Source organism: Lithobates pipiens, unplaced genomic scaffold, assembly GCF_037356315.1.
Source record: "Lithobates pipiens isolate NorthernLeopardFrog02 unplaced genomic scaffold, aLitPip1_a1.2 Scaffold_27, whole genome shotgun sequence".
Classification (NCBI taxonomy): Eukaryota; Metazoa; Chordata; class Amphibia; order Anura; family Ranidae; genus Lithobates; species Lithobates pipiens.
The window spans coordinates 201,911,814-201,935,583 of record NW_027507788.1 but is presented as its reverse complement, the minus strand read 5'-3'; the positions used below and the strand labels follow the sequence as shown (position 1 = coordinate 201,935,583).

The 23,770-nt window shown below is 41.3% G+C and overlaps 1 protein-coding gene across 11 annotated transcripts in view; it reads right to left on the bottom strand.

Moving 5' to 3' along the window:
• The window catches only part of NCAM1 (neural cell adhesion molecule 1), a 503,899-nt gene that overhangs the window by 81,627 nt on the left and 398,502 nt on the right, over positions 1 to 23,770 (bottom strand). For all 11 annotated transcript variants that reach the window (XM_077458119.1, XM_077458120.1, XM_077458126.1 and 8 more), the window contains 4 exons: positions 10,783 to 10,967; positions 10,169 to 10,265; positions 6,256 to 6,426; positions 5,087 to 5,218 (listed from right to left, as the gene is read on the bottom strand). In XM_077458119.1, coding sequence (XP_077314245.1) covers positions 5,087 to 5,218; positions 6,256 to 6,426; positions 10,169 to 10,265; positions 10,783 to 10,967 — 585 coding nt within the window. The remainder of the gene's footprint in view (positions 1 to 5,086; positions 5,219 to 6,255; positions 6,427 to 10,168; positions 10,266 to 10,782; positions 10,968 to 23,770) is intronic.

The following is a 23,770-nucleotide window of genomic DNA, read 5'->3' as shown; positions in this document are numbered from 1 at the left end:
GCATTCTATGCATTAAAATTAAAATAAAAAAAACCTTCTGTGTGTGTAGCAGCCTCCTCAGCACACCGCAATTACTTACCTGAGCCCCATCTCTCTCCAGTGATGTCCACAAATGTCTAAGGCACCTGGGACACTCCTCTTGATTGGCTGAGACACAACAGCGGCGCCATTGGCTCCCGTGGTTGTCCATCAACATCACTCAGCCAATCAGGGTAGAGAGGGGATGGGGCTGGGCCTGGGCGGGGCTCCGTGTCTGAATGAACACGTGGAGCTGTGACTTGGCTCCAGTGCCCTCATAGGAAGCTGCTGACTGTGGGAGCACTCGACAGGAGGGAGGGGCAAGGACCAGCAAAGAGGGACCCGAAAAGAGGAATATCCAGGCTGCTCTGTGCAGCGGAGGTAAGTATAACATGTTTGTTATTTATTTTTTATTTTTTTAAACAAGATTTTACAATCACTTTAAGTGGAATGCTAGCTTCCAGCTAATTCAATCGCTTTTTTTTTTCATAGCACCTCATTGTGTCCTTTAAATTAAAATTTAAAAATTGTGTGCACCCAAGTTACCACTCATCCTCATCCCAGAGACACCAGATTTCCATTTTGCTTTTTTTTAAATATCAGGGCATTAGCATGTTTTGGTTAAACATGGCCAGCAGCAAGATTATGGTGTCCAGGTTGAATAGTCAAAATGGGGCAGAAACAAAAAAAAATAAAAAATCTTTTGTTTTCTCCAATAAAGATTCAGACACACATACAAATGAAAAGATAAGCAAAGGCAGGGCAGTATGAGCAGTTCAAATTAGACCATAGTCAGTTTCTCGCTGCATGTGTTTATATCGCAGTGATTGATTCACCACCAGTAAATGTTTGGTAAAATCACATGTCCCTTAGCCCTTGTACACACGGTCGGAGATTCCGACGGAATGTGTCCGATCGGACCGTTTTGTCGGATAATCCGACTGTGTGTGGTCTCCACTGAACTGTTTCCATCGGAGTATCCAACGGACCAAGTTTTCCAACTTGTCCGTAAAATTTTCTGACAAAGTGCTCCGATCGGACATTCTCCGATCATGTGTAGCCTACTCTGACGGACAAAGTGCCACGCATGCTCAGATCAAATTCCTAGACCAAAGCTATTGGCTACTAGCCTGAACGTTGTCCCGTCCTAATGAAATAGGGTCATCACATTATGTACAATCGGATTTTCCATACCGTGAGTATGCAACAGTTTCGGACAAAATCCGTCGGACAAAATCCGTCGGACAAAATCCAACGGATTTGGTTATCAGAATGTCCGACCGTGTGTACAAGGGCTAAGAGTACCCAAGGGCTGCTACTTGTGAGCCATTCTACAGCAAACTCTATCACTCCTTGGGGGAGGGGGGGTGTGGCATTGGCGAATTCCAGGCAGCTCCTTGGACTCTGTTGCTCAGCTCTTGGGCAGATTGGCAGCTTTGTCACCACTTTTTCAAAAAAGGTACAGGTTCAAATGTGGAGACACAAGATAATGAGCACAAAACAAAATGTTGAGACAAAAGGCATATAGTGTTAGCTTCCAAAAATACAGATTTAGCCATTTTTGGATTTGCGGAGGGCATATGTTAGTGCTGGACTGCCCAGACTGTGAACTATAGGAAGGGAGCAATTTTTAACAGTTCTTCACCATATATTATTCAGGGGCACTATATTCTTTCCCCACTGATATGCCATGGAAAAGACTACAGCACTTATCTGAAAGCTCCCACAAACAAAACACAACTTGTGTTTTTGTTTTAATTATTTATACTGTCATATTGATATATGTTATATTATCTGTACACATATTTGTTTGATTTGGGCAAGGAGAAAAATATAAAAGCTGTAAATAGGTCAAAATAAAAATAATGAAATAAGTGATGGCAAGCAGAAATGTATTATTGTGGGGCCACCCAGTACAGGAACATTGTGCTAAATATGGGAGGAATTACAGTTGATGTTTTATATGAGTGATCCCATCTATTAGGCCAGAAAGTAGTTGCTATAGCAAGAACACAAGAGTCATTGCTTCACTAATCCCTGACCCATCACTGCTCCACATTTTAGTTGTCTCCAATGCTTAGTCACTGGCTGTGGGGGGGGGGGGGTCTCCCGGTTTCCCAGAGCGTCTCCTCATGGAGGGAGGGGGAGTTCAATTAGCAATGCTTGGCACCTACAACCACCATGTACTGTAGCTCTTCTACCTCTCTTTTTATGCTTTTTTTGTTTTGTTTTTCTTTAGGATGGAGTGATCAAACAATTCTGCTGTATGCAGTGGTAGCCAGTTTCAAGGGTTCTTGGGGGTGGTGGTGTAGGAGTAAAAGGTTACATCAGCAATGCCAGCTTCTTCTGACTAAAAAAATACAGTATTTTGGGGCTATAACTTCTGAAAGTCAAGACACACAAAAAAATATATTTTTTAAATTGATATCAGTCAAATGAAAGTAGTTTGGGGTGCACTTGCTCTCTGTAATTGCTCAGTCAAAAATACGCTGCCAAAGTACACTGTGGCTCAGAATTTGACTTAAATCCTGGGTCCAAAATACAATGTTAGGCATCCCTCAAACCTGTTTTTTGAAAGATCACATGGCAGTGCCCAACTGTTAAACTGGGCAGAGTCTACTAACTGGACTCAGCTGGACTCTGGTTTCAGAGGGTTTCAAACAGGATGTTAAACCCCCCACAAATTTAATTCAGGAAGTCACCAATCTATACTGCTGAAGATTTACTGTAAATGCCCATTGTCTATCTGAATTACCATGCCTTAAAAAGTGGAATGCTGTGAAATCTCAAGAAAAACAATGTGGCCACTCAAGATGCCAATCAGCCCGAACAGGATCCTGGCTCAACCTAGCTTATTCTTTCAGAGATTCTATGTAATCCTACCCCCAGACTTCTTTCTTTGAGCTGATATTTTTTATAAATTTTATTTTCAAATGGTTTATAATAAAATATGTTTTAGTTAATGATTTGAACAGAGGCCTAAGTGGACATTTTGTATAGCTTTTTACTGTAATTGCAATAGACTTCTGTTAGCAATTTAAACCAAACACATTTACAATATTATTCTGATACCTGTAACTCATAAAAGTCAATCAGAAATCATCAGTCACTACAAAGAATACTGATTTCTATTAGGCTGTCCTGTAGAATGGTTTTAATTTAAACTCTGTTAAAGGCATTCAATAGAAATGTGCAAGTGTTAATAAGGTTCTAATGAGCCTTTAGTGTTTTGCAGCTAGCAGTAACTCAGCAATACAGTTTCCCTTTGTTTGCTCCCATTGCAGCATATAGTTTTTACTATGCACTAGTGAAATTAGATTTTTTTTGCCAGCCTAATACATTTTTTTTAGTATGTTGGCATCAAGCAAATATGCCAGCTCAAGCTTGCTATATTTGTCAGTTCTTACAACGAAAGATTTGAAATTCAATAATAACATGAAAGGCAATATTAGATCATTATTGCATTGTGACTTTTTTTTAAATATCAAACTGCAGCTCACAACTGTGAATTCCTATTGAATTGCTTTGCTTTTATATGAATTTTTAAGTCATTTATGCTGTAGCACCTGCTACTGATAAAATTGATTTTTCTTGTACAGGTTCTGTAAATGTACTAACGTTCATATGTAAATGATTTATGCATCCATTTATACATTTTTATCCTGACGTGACCCTTTCAGCACAGAGTCACTTGTATAGAATGACATACCTGCTAAAAGGGAAGTCACTATATTTAGCTTTCCAGTGGCCCATTTATTGAAATGCTGCTTCTTCACTGCTTGCCTGCTACTACAGGTTTATGACAGGTCAGATGGGCCGTATGCATGTTTCCCTCACAGCGCATAATGGTTTCTTTCTGCTGCTTGTATTTCCCATTGTGATGTACACACCAGCAGGAGAAACCACAGAGTGCAGCAGGGGAACAGGTCTCCACACACCTAGAAGTGTGGAATATATGCTGTGGACAGCAAACAGGAATGTTTCAATTTACAAGCCATCGGAAAGAATGCGTGTAGCAACTATTCTTTTGGCAGGTAAGTCAATCTATATAAGTGATTTTGTCCCTTTAATGCAGCCTTTCTCAACCTTTTCAACACAGAGGAACCCTTGAAATAGTTCTCCGGTCTCGGGGAACCCCTGCTAAAAATTAGAAATCTACAACTCAGGATACATTAGTGTGATGGTCAGTGGGAAGATTGGTCCTTACACTTGTGGTCATTGGGAAGAATTACCTCCTTACAGAGAGCTAAAAAGATCAATAGTGTCTATGGGAACTTATCTGAGAGGCAGAAATGTCTCAATGCTGAAGGAACCCCTAGCATCCTCTGGAGGAACCCTGGTTGAGAATCACTGCTTTAATGTATCAAGTATAAGTGAGGCCTTTGAAGGTCAAGAATCAAATCATTGAGTACCCAAAAAACACCCAAAAAAACACATTTCGTATAATTGTAGTACTGTACAAAGACAACACCTGCCAGTCTGTCTGAGAAAAGTGAGAAAGTACATGTTTTTTTAAACCCTGCTATAGCACAACTAACACTTGAATCAAAATATTTACTATGCTTTAAAAAGGTTCTTTAACAGCTAAATATTACAATTGACTTCCAATTGTTTTTCCTTTGAAGTAAGTCCAAGTTGGCCTTTGATTTAATCAACCTTTTACCTTCCTTTCTGCTCTGTCATTGGCTGCTTATGAATTCAACAAGACATCCAATCACAAAACAATAAGGAAAACGAGAAGGATTCTTATGTGTGTCATTTACATTATTATCAAGACACAGTTTAGTAAATTAAACCTGCAACTAGATAGAGAAAAATGTATTCTTGCCCCTTAAATGGTAAAATGATATTAAAAAGTCATCAAATAATTTCTATTTGTCTTTAAAATTAAAGAAGTTGCACTCAGCTTACTTACAAAAGTGATCATTCTATACATTTGTGGCTAAGAAAAGAGCAATAACAATTATTGATTTAAGTTTCAAAATATTAGTAATATGAATATCAGTGCAACTAAAATAATCCAAGTAACACAGCAATAAAAATAGTAGAAAGCTCCAAATGTACTTACGAACAGGCTGGGTGATAAATTCAAAGGGTGGGGATGATTCGCCAATACCCTTGCCATTGATAGCTGACAGTTTCACCGAATAAGTTGTTTCTGGCCTGAGTCCAGTTATTGTAAGAGAACCCTCTGAACTCTCTGCAAACACAAAAAAGTCACATGACTTAAGAGATAACCCTCAACCTCTATGGAAAACAGTGTACACATAACAAGGTAATGTTTACAATGGTTTACAGGATTTTAAAAGAGAAGTATGTCCAGGGCTTTTTTGGCCATGCTTCACCTGTGGGTCACAAGAGTGCACTTAATTTTGCTCTTCTGATGTCAAAGAGCTCCTGGCTCTGGAAGGATTTTGATCATATTGTTAGGATACACCCAGCTACTTAATTGACAGCTGACTTTGGCTCTCAGCGCGCAGCTGAGAGTTGAAGCCAAGTGTGCCCAACACCATTCCTGCCTGGCACCCCAGTGAAAGGGTAGAGAGGGGTGACAGTTACTGCTATCTGCACTGAGCAGACAGACAACTGAGCAATCATCAATCTTATGTTCGCTCAGTTCTTTATTTTAGAGCTAACATGGGACAGCTGCAGCTTTACACTATTCATCTCATTTAAAGGGCTATTTTACACAAGCAAAAGGTACTTGTCACAGGTTTAAGTGAATACATAGGCTCTAAGTAGTATTACATGAACTAATAACACAGTAAAGTATATCAGAACACAACAATCTAAGAAATGAAGAGGCCATTTAATTTAAATACATTTACAAATGTAATCTATAATATTAATGTATTCCAAAAGTTCATATCAGCGTTGGGGGGCATAGGTGAACTGAAACAGTCACAATTTGTGTGTATTACAGTACACAAAATAGAGCAGTATTAGTAAGACTCTTTTAGAAAACATATGAAGAGAGCCTGGAAAATACATATTGGTATATAATCCCTGAGAAATGTAAGAATTAGATTATTTATTATTAAGTCTATGGTAATTCACCTATAATTGCTACATCAGTTGACCTCTAAACTAAAAACTTTCTACTGAGGCATGATTCTTTTTAGTTTGCTACTGATTTAAAAAGCAAAAACTCTTGATTTAGACATTAGATATTTTTTTTTCTAATCATGGAATAGAAGAGTCAAGACAGAAAGGGCATTATAACATATTTCCAATTACCATCCCGGGTACTGAAATTGCCAGTCTGCCATATCTCTGCTCCTGTTGCTCTCCACTCTGCTTTGTACTTAAGAATGGGCACTCCGCCTGTGGAATCTGGTTCTTCAAACTCAACCATTGCAGTGCTAGAGTAAGATTCCACCTTGAGAATAGTTGGTGATGATGGGGTCTCTGCCAATTAGGAAAAATTACATGATTAACAATAACTATTTAAACAAAACAGAGAAGAAAATATAGAATACGATGTACAGGATAGATAGATAGATAAATAGATAGATAGATAGATAGATAGATAGATAGATAGATAGATAGATAGATAGATAGATAGATAGATAGATAGATAGATAGATAGATAGATAAATAGATACAACTTTTCTTCAACTTAAAAAAGGGAGATTCCTCTTTACTTCCAGCTCTATTTATACAAATATGCAGACAACAAAAAAATTACCTGACAGAACATTTAACCCACCCCTTCTCTAGCCACTAAACAAAAAAAATGATTAGTTGAAGCTGTAATTCAACACTGTATACAGTGCTGAACAGGATGGAAACCCACCCCCAAATTAGACCACCCCGAAAAGAGGCGGGGGAAAGGAAAACAGCAAAAAACTTAAATTAAGAAAACTTAAATTCAAGAATTCACTTTCATCATAATTGCCTTGCATTACAATGTAATAAACTGCAACTGACTTTAAAAATGTCAGAGCCACAAAATATTAGAACTACAAAATATTAGTACTGATGACGTCACATCTGTGGCAGAAGTGCAAGACCGTGTCCCCAAAGGAAAGATTAAAAAAAAAAAGAAGAGAGAGATATGAAAAGATAATAAAATTTATCAAAATAAATAATAAACAAATGAAAATGATTGTTAAAATATTATATATATATATATATATATATATATATATATATATATATATATATATATATATATATATATATATATATATATATATATATATATATATATATATATATATATATATATATATATATATATATATATATATATATATATATATATAGTATAAATAGTATATATATTTTTTTGAAATTGAATGGAAAAAATGAAATGTGAAGTACTAATAAATTCTTAAAAAGCATTAAGATAATGATAAGGTATAGTATATATACTGTTAGTAGACCAGAAAGCCAACCCCAACATAAGGATACAATTCATGAAATGTATATTTGAGCACAAGGAGCTTCAAATGTATATGCAAAATTATAATATACTGTAGATATAAAAACTATCTAAAATTGACAAAAAAAAATTGTAATAAAATGAACTACATCATAAACCAAAGACGAAAAGGACTAGGATGATGGCATGCCCAGGGATCACAACCCCCCACATCAGGGTGTGAACATCCAACCCTACATTAAAGTCCCTCAGGGTTAAAGACCCTAACCGGTGTATCCAAAAGATCTTCTACATAATCTCTGAAACAGCCATACTATGTCTGCATCCTCAACCATGATCTCCAACCCAACCAACCTCAGACCAGATGGATTTTGGTTTTGTTTTTCTAGAAAGTGAAAAGGTAGTGAATGCTTGTCAAAACCTTTTTGGATGTTCCGTTTGTGTTCCCCAAAACGTGTATGTAGGGTACGTATTGTACAACTCATATAAAGTAGACCACAGGGGAATACCAGACAGTAGACAATGAACTGTGACCCACAGTTGATGAATTGTCGAATGCCATGGGTCTGGTCATCACTATCTACAACTTTCCTCTTCTTATGCCACATGTAGTGACAAGCACCCCAATTGGGAACTCCACACTTGAAGCTGCCCCTTTGATCAAATAGACTACTCCAGTTGGTGTGAAGTGTGTTTTTTTTTTTTGTGTACAAACTCTACTTGGGGCAATGAAGCCCCTCAGATTCCTAGGTCTACGGAAGAGGACACTTGGGCATTCTGGGAGAACATTGGTGAGGCAAGGGTCACGGTGGAGAAAGCCCCATTGTTTTTCTATAATCTGTTTTATCGGAAAGGCTCTGTTGTTAAAAAGGGTACTAAAGGTAATGTCTAAACAGCTGTTGGATCTGCTACTTCTCACCATTGTTGGCACATGTGACCTGAAGTTGATGACATTTACTGCTGGCTGCTACTAGTTACATCTGCCAATGTTTAGTATATGCAACCTCAATAATGGCCTGGTCATACCCTTTTTCCTGAAATTTATTTTTCAATACACCACTCTGTTCTTTATAGTCTGTCAGACAGGTAAAAGTCCTTCAAAACTGTCAGAACTGGCCAAGGGGTACATTTTTGATCCATCTGGCGTGGTGATGGCTCCGGGCACGAAGGTAGGAATTACCTGCTGATGGCTTAAAGTAAGTGTGGGAAATTATCTGATGTTCATCATCTACCATCAGTTCAAGGTCCAAAAAGACCAAATTCTGATTGTCGAGAACATGGGTGAGTTCAATCCCGAAGGGTTTGTTCTGGCAATGTGCATGGAAGTCTTCCAGCTGGCGGTCATCGCCATCCCAAATCACCAAAATATCATCGATACAACGGGCATAGAGGACAAGGTTCGCACGATGGGATTATTGGACCAAATGTGGAATTGCTCCCAATATCCCATGAATAAGTTGGTGTAACTCGGTGCGAACCTGGCCCCCTTAGCTGTGCCCTTGATTTGTTTATAATAATCCTCCTGGAACACAAAATAATTGTGTGTTAAGGTATATTCAATGCTCTGCCTGGGATGAAGATGGTTTTCACGTGCTATAAAATATTGGACAGCTTGTAATCCAAAGTTATGCTGTATGGACGTGTACAGTGGGGCCACGTCTAATGATAACCAATGGTATCCTGTCTGCCATTGGTATTGGGATAAGATCTCTAGCATGTGGCTGAATCGCAAACATAGGAAGATAGCTGTACTACCAATTTTTGTAGGAAGTGATCAATATAACTTCCCGTAGGGCTGGTGAGACTATCGATACCAGATATAATTGGTCTGCCTGGAGGCTTGATAACATCTTTATGGATTTTGGGAATATGATTCATGAATGGTATAAGTTGGTATTAGCAGAGTCATCATTAATAATAATATTTTGTGGTTCTAACATTTTGTGGTTCCTGACATTCAAGACATTTGCAGTTTATTGTGATGCAAGGCAATTATGATGAAAGTGGATTTTTTAGGTTTAAGTTTTCTTAATTTAAGTTTTTTCAGTTTAATTTAAATTAACCTGTGATTACCAATAGTTTAATTCCTTTTTATCTTTTTTGCTGTTTCCATTTTCTCCACCACTTTTGGGGGTGGATTTCCTGTATGAAGGTCATTTCTATTCTAAGCACTTGTCCTAAGGTGTTCAGAGTAGCTTAGCTCTGAGGAAGGGGGTGCGCCCCAGAAACGCATCAGCTGTACACCCCTTGTTGTGTATATGGCACATCTGTGTCCATCCTGTTCGGCATTGTGTTTTTATGGGGCTCATGTCTATTTGTCATCTTATGAGTATCCATTTTTTATTGATTTACATTTTTGAATAAATATTTTTGTAAGGCACTAGGCGTGCGCGTCTTCTATTTTTTTTCTTTTTGAAGTACTTATCGGACTCCCCCATCTGAAGAAGGCAGCATCCGACTAGTTTTGTGGGATTACCATTGTCCTTAAATTTCTACACTAAGGAAGACCTCTTAGCCCTGAAAGTGACTGTTTGCTTGTATACTTTCTAATATGAATTATTACCGGGCAGAACAACTTGGGGTGCCCAATACCAACAAATCAAATTTCACATTTCTAATATAGGGCACCTTTCTTATTATAATGCATGCATTGCCATACTCTATATTTTGATGCTTATTTTGGATTTTTAGTATCACTTATAAATATAATCACCACAATCCCCAAAAAAATGATAAAAAACAAGGGAATCAACTGTTACTGACCTGCTTGTACAAGAATGAACTCAGAAGACTCTTGACCAACACTGTTGACTGCAGTGCAATTATAGTTTCCAAAATCACTTTCAGAGTCTGGGTTTATCTGGTAGAACAAACATAAACTAGTTACTTACACACTCTCAGTACACAAGAGAAATGTAAGGCTTTTTTTAAAGAATAAGCAATGCCAAAGATTGCCAAATGGGTTTGAGCACAATCTTATACTAGTTACACACAACTTTCATTTCATCTGATTCATAGGTAGCACTGTTGGCCCCACACAGCTCAACAAAAGTTGATTTAATAATCAACGGGAAATTTGTCAGAATTCATACAACGGTAATGTGGCTGTCTGAATACAATAGCAGGGAATGCATGTTCCTCTGTCTACACTTTTTAGCATGTGTGGGGGGAATCAGGTGAGTTCTCCTGTTCAACCCACAGAGTTGAATGAGAGAAATCTACCTGTATATGACTAGCCATAGTGAAATACCCAGTCAGATGATGATATCACTAGCAGGGTGATTGCTGAAGATAGCTAAGCATTCATGTACTTATTCATTTAAGTAATACATGGACAATGGAAAAGTGAACAAAGTATAATTATGTTTGCTTTGCACCTCAAGGCTGCTGGCTAAAGGACTGCTGTGTATCTTGATGTTGGAGAAGTTAGAACTTGGCAGAAGTTGTCCATCCCTGAGCCAGGACACTCTTGCAGTAGGGTAGGCAAGGACTTCACAAGTGATATTTACAGGATTTCCCTCCCAGGTGTAAACCACCACTGGACCCTTAATTTTGGGAGCATCTGAAAAATGTAGGAAATATTTTATTATCCCAGCTCTTTACATACAGTAAATACATGTGCATACAGTTATTGACAATAACATATTACCAAATTCTCATCTCAAAAACAATTTAAAGTGACTGTAAAGCATTCATTTTTATAAAACAAATATATAAAAAAAATGTTATACTTACCTTCTCTGTGCAATAGTTTTGCACAGAGCAGCCTTGATGCTCCTCTTCTCAGGTCCCCCACCAGCGCTCATGGCTCCTTTCTCGAACTGGGTGCCCCCATAGCCAGCTACTTTCAATGGGGGCACTCATGCAGGCTCCCTTCTGAGCCAGCTCTGTGTGTCCATAGACAAACAGAGTGCAGCCTTAGCCTCGCTCCCTTCTCATTGGCTTTGACTGACAGCAGTGGGAGCCAACTTCTATCTCTGAGCCAATGAGGAGGGAGAGAGCAGAGAGAGCCTCTGCTCTTGTGCACATCACTGGATCTAGATCAGGCTCAGGTGAGTATAAAGGAGGCTGGGGGTGGGGGAGCTGCACACAGAATGTTTTTTGTTTTTTTACCGTAATGCAGAGAATTATAAACCACTTTAAGAGCAAGAAAAATACATAAGCAGCCTTTCAGTTCATATAGCATTCCCCCTCATTTCTATGCATGTCCTGCTAAATGGCCCTAAAAGCCATTATAGGAGTCAATTATTCTTTAGTTCAGTGGGTCCACTAGCCCTGAAGGACAGATGTGCTTAAAGCATACCATCTACAGAATACAAAACGTAACTGTCGACAAGATACTGTAAATGGTCTTAAGACTACCGGTCTTGTGAAAAAAAACCTCTTAAAGTAAATTTCTATGCTCTCAATAACTTCAGGTGTAAATACTTACATAGTTAGTTAGTAAAGTTGTATAAACACACCAGTCCATCCAGTTCAACATGAGTGAGTGTCTACAATTGTCTCTATCCCTGTACATTGTACGCTCACATCGGTTCCTACCCTCAAGGAGCCCACAATCCAAGGTCCCCCATTCATATACTAGGGCCAACTTGGAACAGAAGCTAATTAACCTACCTGCATGTCTTTGGAGTGTCGGAGGAAACTGGAGTACCCGGAGGAAACCCACGCAGGCACAGGGAGAACATGCAAACTCCAGGCAGGTAGTGTCATGGTTGGGATTCAAACCAGCGACCCTTTTTACTGCTAGGTGAGAGTGCTAACCACTACACCACTGTGCCGCCCTACAATACTGCCACATTACCATGTCATAATCGCATCTAGAGGGAGGGCACAGTCTTAAGGTATTGAATACAAAAACATATCAAGAAGTAGTTGGCTCTGGAGCAGGGAGCATATTTCAATTACTGTATCAATAAAAACTCTACAGTTTTATAAGAGAGACGAAATGTGGACTACAGGCAGTTATAGTTTTCAGGACTTTGATTACATTTTTTTTTTTATGTTATGATATGGAAGAAAAGAAAAACAGGGCAAAGTGATAATATACATTCCAACAACTGAATTTAGGGGATATTTGACTCATAGGTTTTGCTAATGATAGAGGTAAGGCATAGGTGACTGATAATAACAAGGCCAGTCTGTGTATTAATAGATTTATTAGGGGATTAAACTGACATTTTGTTGCTGACTGACATTTAACTTTGACATGTAACTATCAAATGCCAAAACCTCTCCTGGCCACAGCGGTTCTGGCATTTCAAAGTTCAATGGAAAGAGTCAGGATTACCACCAAGGGGGAGCAAGACTTAACCCAGAGCCAGAACGAAGCAACCTTGGCCTTGTATCCAGGTTTAGTTCCACCCAATGGGACCCAATCTGAACACAAGCCCAGGTACTTGCAGCTGCCAGAAATCATAAACTTTGGTGGCCATAAAAGGTTTTCTTTTTGTGTCACAATATGTACAATATAACATCCTGCTGGATCTAGGGTTTTAATGCTCTACAGTGCTTTTGAAAAAGTATTTATACCCCTTAAAATTTTCCACATTTTGTCATGTTACAACCAAAAACTTAACTGTATATACTTTCCCTTCCACTCCACAATTATGTGCCACTTTGTGTTGGTCTATCACATACAATCCCAATGAAATACATTTACGTTTTTGGTTGTAACACAACAAGATGTGGAAAATTTAAAGTGGTATGAATACTTTTTCAAGGCACTGTATATTTATTAAATTTTTTTAGGAATTAGGCATTTAAGGTGTTTAAACATACAGACTTCGGGTCTGTAAAAAAAAAAGTAAAACTCTTTTGTCTATGAAGGTCAGGCAGTTTAAAAAAAAAAAAAACACTAAAGCCCCGTACACACGAGAGGACTTATGTCCGACAGACTTCCGAAGGAGTTCTGCCGGAGTTCTGCCAAAGTTCCGACAGAATTCTGACGGACTTTTTGACTGAGCGGACTTGGCCACACACAATCACACTAAACTCCGACGGATTCGAACGTGATGACGTACGACTCGACTCGAATAAGGAAGTTCATAGCCAGTAGCCAATAGCTGCCCTAGCGTCGGTTTTAGTCCGTCGGAATAGCATACACACGAGCGAATTTTTCGAAGGGACCGGGTCCGGCGGAGTTACGTCGGAAAAATTTGAAGCATGTTCCATATTCTAAAGTCCGTCAGACTTTGGTGAATCAAATGTCCGTTGCAGCCTACACACGATCGAATAGTCTGACGGAATCAGTCCGTCGGACTTTGGATGTTGAAAAGTCCGCTCGTGTGTACGCGGCATAAGAAATTAAGCTAGCCCCTTCTGAGTTACTGTCACAAAATCAGACAAATTATTTTACATAGAGGTTTATTGCTGATAAGGATTTTGGTGTCCTCATCACCAAAGGAATACGAATCTAATTTCCCAAGACAAAAATAAATAAATTCATTTTGAAATAACATATGCCCAATGAGTATGTCCAGATGCAGGGTCCTGTCAACTGTATGAGTGATACATATGGGACTGCAGACAGATTAAAAAATGTTCTCTCTACCACAAGACTATATTAGCTTTAGCAGCTGATTGATGTAATTAACATAACTACAGAGCTGAGTTGATTCATTCTGTTTAACTAGATGTGTGCTACAAAGAGAAAAATGCTACTGTATTTGTGTGTGGAGAGGAAGAGGAGCTGGGTGTATTAGAATGTTTCTCTTTTCTCAGGTCCGGCGGTGCGACGGGTGTCATGATTGATGATGGATCTACTTCGGGGGACATTTTTTTTAAAATAAAGAAATTGTCAAAAACTTGTGTTATGTCTCTCTATTCGCTTTTTTAGACATGTTTGGTGAATAAGTAGGGTAGACCCCCTACCCATTCACATCTGGGGGCCCCTATTTTAAAGGCTACTTTCAGGTTCCGATAAGCCCCTGCCCGTCACCCCCACAACACCCGGCCAGGGTTGTGGGGAAGAGGCCCTTATCCCCATCAACATAGGGACAAGGTGTTTAGAGGTGGAGGGGGCAGACCTCCCCATCCCAAAGCACCTCTCATGTTGAGGGCATGTAGCCTTTTATGGTTCAGGAGGGGGTAGGCGCTCACTAGTCCCCCCACCCATTCCTGGCCTGCTGGGCTGCATGATCAGATAAGGGTCTGATATGGATTTTGGGGGGACCCCACAGCGATTTTTTATTTTTATTTTATATGACCGATGAGTCATTGGTTGTTAAGGATGCAGCGGCTGCTTTCCTGGCCTGCTTCTTAACAATTAGCTATTCTTCACACAGAATTCGATCTGAAATTCAAATTTGAATCGTTCTGAAAATTTATAAATAAAACAGATATAAACTAAACCAAACAAATTACAAAACAAATTCATGAAAAAAAATGTAACAGCGAGTGCATCCGAAACTAACACATTTTACAGTTCTGCACATGTGTGCCTTGCATGATGTCTGTTCTAGGTGCGGTGTGTGAGCTGTGGGTTGTGTGTCCTAGCTGTTGTGTATTGTAAGCATTGTTTGTGCTTTGTGGAACATGCATTGCATGAGTGTATGAGTGTAGTGTGTGTTTTGTTTGTAACATATATTCTAAGTGTGGTGTGTGTTCTGGGTGTACTATATGTTTTGTGTGTAGTGTGTGCCCTGTGTGGCATATGTTCTTGGTGTGGTATTTGGTCTATGTGGTGTGTGCTCTGTGAAGTGTATGTTCTGGGCATGCTGTGTGGAACACACCACAGGAAGCGCAGACCACACCAAGAACACACACCACACCCAGAACACTCACCATACCCAGAACACACACCACAACCAATACACACATCACACAGAGCTCACACTACACCTGGGTTGTGCATGTTCTGGATGCGATGAGTGTTCTGGGTGTAATGTGTGCTCTGGGTGTGGTGTTTGTTCTGGGTGTGGTATGTGCTCTTTGTGGATTGTGCCCTGTGTGGTTCTTGTACTGGGTATGGTATGTGCTCTTTGTGGTGTTTGTTAAGGGTGTGGTATGTGTTCTGTATGGTGTGCCTGTGTGCGATGTGCCTGTGTGTGGTGTGGTGCACAGAAAGGATTAACTGCTGCACAGAGTATGCTAAACAGTATTAAAATCCATAATCCATAATCCAAAATCCAAAAGAAGTCCATAGGCTATGGTAAGCACTAGCTGCCGCTGTCACCAGAGTACGCTAGCTCTGAATGTGAAGATAAAAGGAAAGAGAGGGGAAGCACAATCTAAGTGCAGTATTAAAATTCAATTAATTTGTAAATGATCATAAAAACTCACAGGACAAAATTGAGGTACTTTCTCATCAGATAAGGGGAACACCGCTACTCAGCCTTCTCCTGCAGAGCCCACCAGTGGACCCCTGTCACTGTGAAAGATCAGATAAAAGCCAGATGAAAGCTATGATGCCATTTAGGAACTAGGAATTCTCCAGGGCCAGCGTGGAGTGTACACATGGGTGGATGTGATGTCACAGGAAATCCCCATGCTGACCCTGGAGACTTCCTACTTGGTGTCCTGGCTTCCATTTGACCATCCACAGTGACAGGAGTCTACTGGCAAGCCCTGCAGGAGAAGGCTGAGTGGCAGTGTTCCCTTGAGTTTTTATGACCATTTTCAAATAAATTGTATTTTAATACTGCACTTAGATTGCGTTTCCCCCTCTTTTTATCTTCTCATACAGTGTGTTCTGAATGTAGTTTGCGCTCTTTGTTGTGTGGGTTTCGAGTGTAGTGTGTTCTATTTGTGTATTATGGGTATGGTGTGTGCACACCACACCCAAGACACACATACCACACACCAAAGACACACATACCACACAGGCGTGTAGTGTGCTCTCTGTGTGGTGTGTGTTAAGGATGTGTTGTGTGCTCTGTATGGTGTGTGTCCTGGGTGTAGTGTGTGGCGCACACCACAGAAAGCATTCCCCAAGGCCAGGACATACTCCATAAGGACATACATGCAGAGAACACACCACATCCAAAAAAACAAACCACACCACTATGATGTGTGCGTGTTCTGGGTGTGGTGTATGCTCTGTGTGGTGCCTGTTCTTAGTGCGGTGAGTGTCCTGGGGGTGGTGTCAGTGATGGCGAGTACCCTGAACACACCACACTCAGAACACATACTACACAGAGCACATGCCACACGTGGGTCATACATGAGTGTCCTGGATGTGATATGTTTTCTGGGTGTTGTGTTTGCTCTGTGTGGTGTGTGTTCTGGGTGTGGTGAAAACACAACACACATCCAGAACACACACCACACAGAGCACATGCCACAACTAGGACACACATAATACCGAGCACGCACCACCTGGGACACACTCTACACAGGGCAAATGCTACACCCAGAACACACAACAAGAACATAAACCACACAGATCATTCATCACATAACAGATGTTCACACACCAATGTTAGTTCTGGTGGGGCATCAAATGGATATTCAAGTATGGTTACACTCCTGTGGGCATTAACCCACAATATCCACAAGCAAAAAATGCACAAAATGACGGGACTTTAAATATGCCGTCGGGAGTGGATACGTAGAAGGAAGGTTAGAATACTGTTGAAAAAAAAAACAACCATTTTTATTATAAAGAATCCAACATAGACTGTTCATAAAATTGCCAAAAGACAAGAGCAATACATGGTAAAACTTAAGACATAATTATATAGGCGTAACAATAGATATTAACAGTAGCGAATATGGTCTACGTGTTTCGCAGAGGTTTCTGCTTCATCAGGACCGTGTACGCCTTGTTTATACTTGACCAGAGGCAGTAAACTTTTGCTGAAATGTAAACACAACAAATCGGCTGATAACACAATTAAAATCAATTATCAAAACATACAGATACAAAGAAAAAACTCACAATTCTCTCCATAACAGGAGTTTTCTTCTGGTAGTTTCCTTTTCATTCAGAGAGTGGTGAAAAGCCTGTCGAGATGCCTTGGATGCCTGCATGTTGGTTGCAAGTCCCATTTCGCCTACAGCATGGGAGCGACCTCAGGCGCAATATTTAAACATGGGTTACTCCCATGTGACTCATGTGACTATATCAAAGGTCTGGTTGTATTTTTTTGCCTATCTGGGATGTTGATGTACTTATTTGTGGACATTGAGCTTCCTATCATATGCACATCCTTTCCTCTAAGTTAGACATCACCCTTTTTACTTTCTAAGTCTCTAAGTTTATGCAGATATCCCTTTCTTTTTTTTATACTGAAGTATGCTACATTTAGCAACATTTACTGACACTGGTAACTGCATTTTACTTTTAAATATTTTAAACAATTTCTGACCACCCTATAGCAGTTTTACTGCTACAGGGCGACCACTGTACACCAAATCACATATACATATGTGATCCTGCACTTCTGCCTGCAGGGGTTGCACTGCTTCTCCTGTGATTATCTGCAGGTGCCAGGCGTTTTGATGTCCACCGGCACCGGCCAATCGTCAGGCAGAGACTCAAAACGTAGCTCTGCGCCTATGTAAACGGGCACAGTCCTGTTCTAATGAAGGGGGGGGAGGGATGGATTTTGTGTTCCTGCAAAGCAGGGATTCAAATACCTCTCTTCCCTTAGTAAAAGCAGCACACATAGTAAACACAAACACTGGCTAGGCACACAGTAAGCCCTCTTCCAAGTCAGTGTCTTTAGTACAGTGACAGTGCATATTGATTGGCTTACGCAAACATTATATCTTCTACTAACTATGGGATATATACTGGAATTTTTATTTACTTTATCTATACAAATATTGGTCGCAATCAGCAATTTATAGTGGGACTTTTGACACTTTTCGTGAACCAGTGACACTAATACAGTGATCAGTGCTAAAAATATAGAGATTCCGACAATCAAATCCGTCGGATTTTGTCCGACGGATTTTGTCCGAAACTGTTGTATACACACGGTCGGACAAAGTTGTCGGAAAATCAGACGTGATGACGTTATTTCGTTACGACAGGACTATGTTCACGCTAGTAGCCAATAGCTTTGGTCTAGGAATTTGATCTGAGCATGCGTGGCACTTTGTCCGATCGGAATTCTCTACACATGATCGGAGTATGTCTGATCGGAGCATTTTGTCGGAAAATATTTCCAGCAAGTTGGTAAAGTTTGTCCGACGGATATTCCGACGGAAACAGTCTGATGCAGACCACACACAGTCGGAATATCCGACAAAACGCTCCGATCGGACACATTCCGACGGAATCTCCGACCGTGTGTACAAGGGGCTTAGTGTACTAATGACACTGGCTAGGAAGGAGTTAAACATCTAGGGCGATCAAAGGGTTAACTGCGTACTTAGCTAGTGTTTTTTGTTTACTATGTGTGCTGCTTTTACTAGGGGAAGAGATGGATTTTAGTGCCTGCTTTGCAGGAACACAAAATCCACCTCTTCCCCCCTGTCAGAACGGAACTCTGCCTTGTTTACTTAGGCAGAGCTCTGTTCTGAGTCTCTTCCCAATTATCAGTGTGTGCCCAGCACCCCCTGATTGGCTTCTGCTGTAAGTAATCACAGCAGAAGCAGCACACCAGTGACCCGTGTGCGCCCCCCCCCCCGCTAGTGGAACTGCAGGATCATGTATACATATGTGGTCTGGTACACAGCTACCGCCCTGTAGCAGTAACACTGCCATGGGGCGGTCAGCAAATGGTTAAGTGTGCTGCAAGGTTCCCCCCAATGGGCAGTAGGTGTTTTACATTAACTTCCGGTGAGGAGCTGTGTCCATATCACAGAAGGGGTGGGTTGAAGGGGTGGGTTTGGGGATCTTGGGGCAACCCTCTCCCCTTTCCTGCTGTTAAGAACAGAATTATGTCAATTTTTCTTTCTATTGTTTGTATCTGTGGATTTTAATAATTCATTTTTCATGCATTATCAGTCAGTTTGTTTTGTTTCGATTTCATCACAAGTTTACTGCCACTAGTCAAGTACATACAAGGTATACAAGGTCCTGATGAAGCGCAAATCTCCACGAAAGGTGTAGACAATATATGCTACTATTACAATCTTTCGTTACATCTATATAATTATGTCTTAATTTTTATCATGTTTTGCATTTGCCTTTTGCCAATTTTACAAACAGTCTATGCTGGATTCTTTATAATAAAAGATTATTGTTATTTAATAGTATTCAAACCTTCCTTGTATGTATCCACTCTCAATGGCTTATTTAACCCCTTCCCACCGCCTCCCGGTCCTTTAAGAGGTTCTTAATGCCGGGAGGTGGAAGCAGGCATTTTGATCATATGACCACTGTGATTGGCAGTCACAGCGGTCACGTGTTCTGAAACCACCCAATTGCCAGTATGCACTAGGAGCTTCCTGGTACAGACTGGATACTCTGCCAGGTGCGCACAGTGAGTGGGCACTTTGCACAATATTGTGTTTACACAGAGCCACATATATGCAGCCTCTCCACGATAAAGCCCACCAACTGAGAGGCCGCATATACAGTATGTATATGGCCAGCGGGAAGAGGTTAAATTTTTGTAATTGTTTTTTAATTTTGTTTAATTTTTGCTTGTGGCATCACATAACAGAACACATCGTAGGCAGAGTACACACAATACAGAGCACGTGCCATCCCCAGAACTGAAACCATACAGGAGCACACATCATATACTGAGAACACCACTGTAAATGAATGCATATCTGTACATTAATATGTTACTGAATCTGAATGTACTTTTTAAACATTTAATGCACCACCCACAGTGACTGCACATGAAGCTTTTTTTTTTTTTTGCCTCTCCCTTTCGATATAAAATTGCAATTTACTCTGCAAATCCCCCCATTCCCCCAATCACTGAAAAGTTACTGTTTTTGTACAATCATCAGTCACTGCAGTTTAACTGTTTATTAAAGCGGGACTGTACTGGGGAAAAAAAAATATTAAAAGCCAGCAGCTATAAATACTGCAGCTACTGACTTTTAATAAATGGACACTCACCTGTCCCGGGGTCCAGCGATGCCGGCAGCCGAGGCCGATTGATCGCTCGGCTCTCGGCTGCTGCCGCCACCATTCTAGGTGAGGGAATCAGGAAGTGAAGCGAATCGGCTTCACTTCCAGGTTCCCTACTGCACATGCGCAAGTCACGCAGCGCAATAGGAATTGTCCACGCTGTCTCTGGGACCCGTGTGTGTCCCAGCAGACAGCGCGGCAGGACAGGAAGAGGCATAGACTCCCGTGGGAGTCTATGCCCGGAAGTGGGTGAAAATACCTGTCTTTGACAGGTATCTCCACCCCCCTCCCCCTGAAAGGTGCCAATTGTGACACCGGAGGGGGGGAGGGTTCCGATCAGCGGAAGTTCCACTTTAGGGTGGAACCCCGCTTTAAGCACTTTCCATTCATCCTTACTTTTTCCGTTTGGTATACTTAAAATAATAATCTACCACATGTTTACCTTGCTTAAAAAGGAACATAGACCTGGGATTATAGGAGAAGTACAGCCAAAGCTTTTCTGGCTGTTCTTCTACTGTGATTCATAGGAGTGCAGTTCGTTCTGCACCCCTGTAACCCATCTTCAGCAGACAGGGAGCTGAAGCCCGCTGTCGGCTGACATCACAGAGCTGGATTAGGCTCGGGCAAGATCGCGATGATGAAGTTTGGATCCGCCCACATGCCTGGACTGTCGAGCCGCTAAGAGGCTGAGCTGGCAGCTCTCGCCCCCTCCACAGCCCTGGGCTCCAGTGAGTGAGGGTGGCAGAGCAGAGAGCTGATGACTGACAGTCAGTCACTACTTCTCTTCTCAAGGAGCCCAGAGAACCAATCGATCAGCAGTGTTTTATTAGAGTATTAGACCCGGCGAGGAACCAATGCTGTATCCACATCAGAAAGGACCCCCCTCCCCCATATTTCTCTTTTAAAGTAGACCTGTATTTTTTTCATTTTAGATAAAGTAAAGGAGGATTATGACACCTGCTGGTTTATTTTTGCCATTGGTGTCCCATTGGGGAGATTTAACTTCACTTTCTGTTCCAAAGCCAAAACAGAAAGTGAAAAAATCCCTGCAAATTAAAGGAATCCCTTTGAGACTCCCCAGTCCATCAGTGTCCCCTTTGAAAGATGTCCCCTCTATTATTTTTCATGTGACAACTCAAAATTAAGTTTTTTTTTATTTTACTTTCACTTTCAATGTCAAATAGGACAAATAGAGAGGGTGAATCTCCCTAACTGGGTGCCTGGGGTCCGACCGTCCCCACACACACCTCCACATGGCGCGGCCACAATCAGATCTCTGACCCCGCCAGCTGCAATCACTTCTGCTTCCTCCTTGGCTCAGGCCGGAAGAAAGAGCAGAGGATGAGGAGGGACACCATTCATGCAACAGCACCTGCCCTAAGGTATGCCAAAGGAGAATTGCAGAGGAAGGGTTGGGGGGAGCATTGGCAGGTAACCATTATGCTGCCAGGAGTGATTTTAGGGGAGTTAGAGGATAGGTGCTAGGGGGTGCTCTTTGTTTTGGTTTAGAGAGGACTTGTCCTAGAAGTAGGAGGGGGGCAGATTTGAAGTTTGACCCCCTCTCCCCAGCGTAATATCTCTCCTGTCCCAATGTACCCCTTAGCACATATCCTTTAACCCCCAAAATCAAAGATCCCATCCCCGCTCCATCCACCCGCCGATTCCACCCAGCTCCACCCACCCCCGATCCCATACCCGTTCATCCATCCCCCGAGCCTAATACCATCCCGGCTCCACCCACCCCCAATCCCATACCCTCTCATCCATCCCCCTAATCCTAATACCATCCTAGCTCCATCCATCCCCATTCCCATCCCTGCTCCATCCACCTCCCTGATCCCATACCTGCTCCAGCCATCGCCCCTGATCCTGATCCCATCCCTGCTCCATTCATCCTCTGGATCCCGTTACCGCTCCATCAATTCCCCCGATCCCATCCTGGCTCCATTCATTCCCCCCCAATCCTATCCCAGCTTCATCAATTCCCCGATCCCATCCCAGCTCCATCCAGCCCCCGTTTCCATACCTGCTCCAGCTGTCCCCCCTAATCCTGTTCCCATTCTGGCTCCATCCATCCCCCTAATCCCACCCCAGCTCCATCCATCCCCCCGATCCCATCCCCCCTCCATCCATCCCCCCTGATTCCATCCCCCATCCATCCATCCCCCTGACCCTATCCCTATCCACCCCTCTGATCCCATCTCAGCTCCATTTATCCCCCTGATCCCAGCTCCGCTCCATTTATCCCCCTGATCCTATCCCCGCTCCATCCATTGCCTCTGATCCCATCCCAGCTCCATCCATCCCCATCCCCTGATCCCATCCTGGCTAGATCCATTCCCACGATCCCATTCCAGCTCTATCCACCACCGGACCCAGCTAGCCTGCTTAGTGCCGGGGGTGGGAGGGGGGGTGATACCATGTATTACCGCACCAGATGACACCAACCCTAGTGACCCCACTGGTTATACTTGAAGGAGAAACCAGGTGCTACTTTGGCTTGTTCCACATACAACTACCAAAGTAAGGTGAAAGTTGCTAGCAAATCCGGCACATGGCATGTTTATGCTTTAGCCAGGACCTCTGTAAATACGCCTCTCAGTGAGAAAAGATAACCATCCCGGGAGCACACATTACACTTGCAATGTTATAACAGAAACAAATTGGATGCAGGTTAAATGAAGATGGAAACATATAAACCACCTGGCTGAGTGTTTACTTCAACAAAAAGAAACTAAATGAACATACTTATATGTCAAGGTGAATTATGCTAATGACTTCTCTCAAATGATAAATAATTACACAGAAAGGAATCTGCGGTGCTTCGTGAAGTTGTTGCTGATGACATATAGCATCAAAGTTCAGAAAATAAACTTATATAAAGAAAAGCTGAGCTTGTGCAGCCAGTGTGAGCACAGGTCTAATTTCAAACAGATGTTAGCATTGTTTTCCTAATGGGACAGTCTGCAATTATAGACTGTTTGCTATTAGGTATGGACTTTTCCAGCTGTACAATCACCCAATTAAAAATTACAATGCATTCTGTGGGAAATGTTCATTTTTTAATCTTCTGACTAGGGGCTTTGTGCCAAAACCTGCACACGTTTTCTGTCAACAGCCAGTTGGAAACACATTACTCGTCTTTCTTGTGGCCATGGGCAATATTTTGTTAGCATAGCAATTACTGTCTATTTACTTGATGCTGAATGACCCCATTAAAAGAATATGTTGCATAGAATGAAAGAATGTCACTACATATGCTAAAAAAACTATTAACTACCCTCTCATTTGAAAGAAAATCTAGCAGAAACAACACCAGCATGATAACCTAAGCATCTCCACACTCGTCTAAATTTGGTATGGCAAATGGTACATTTCTGGCA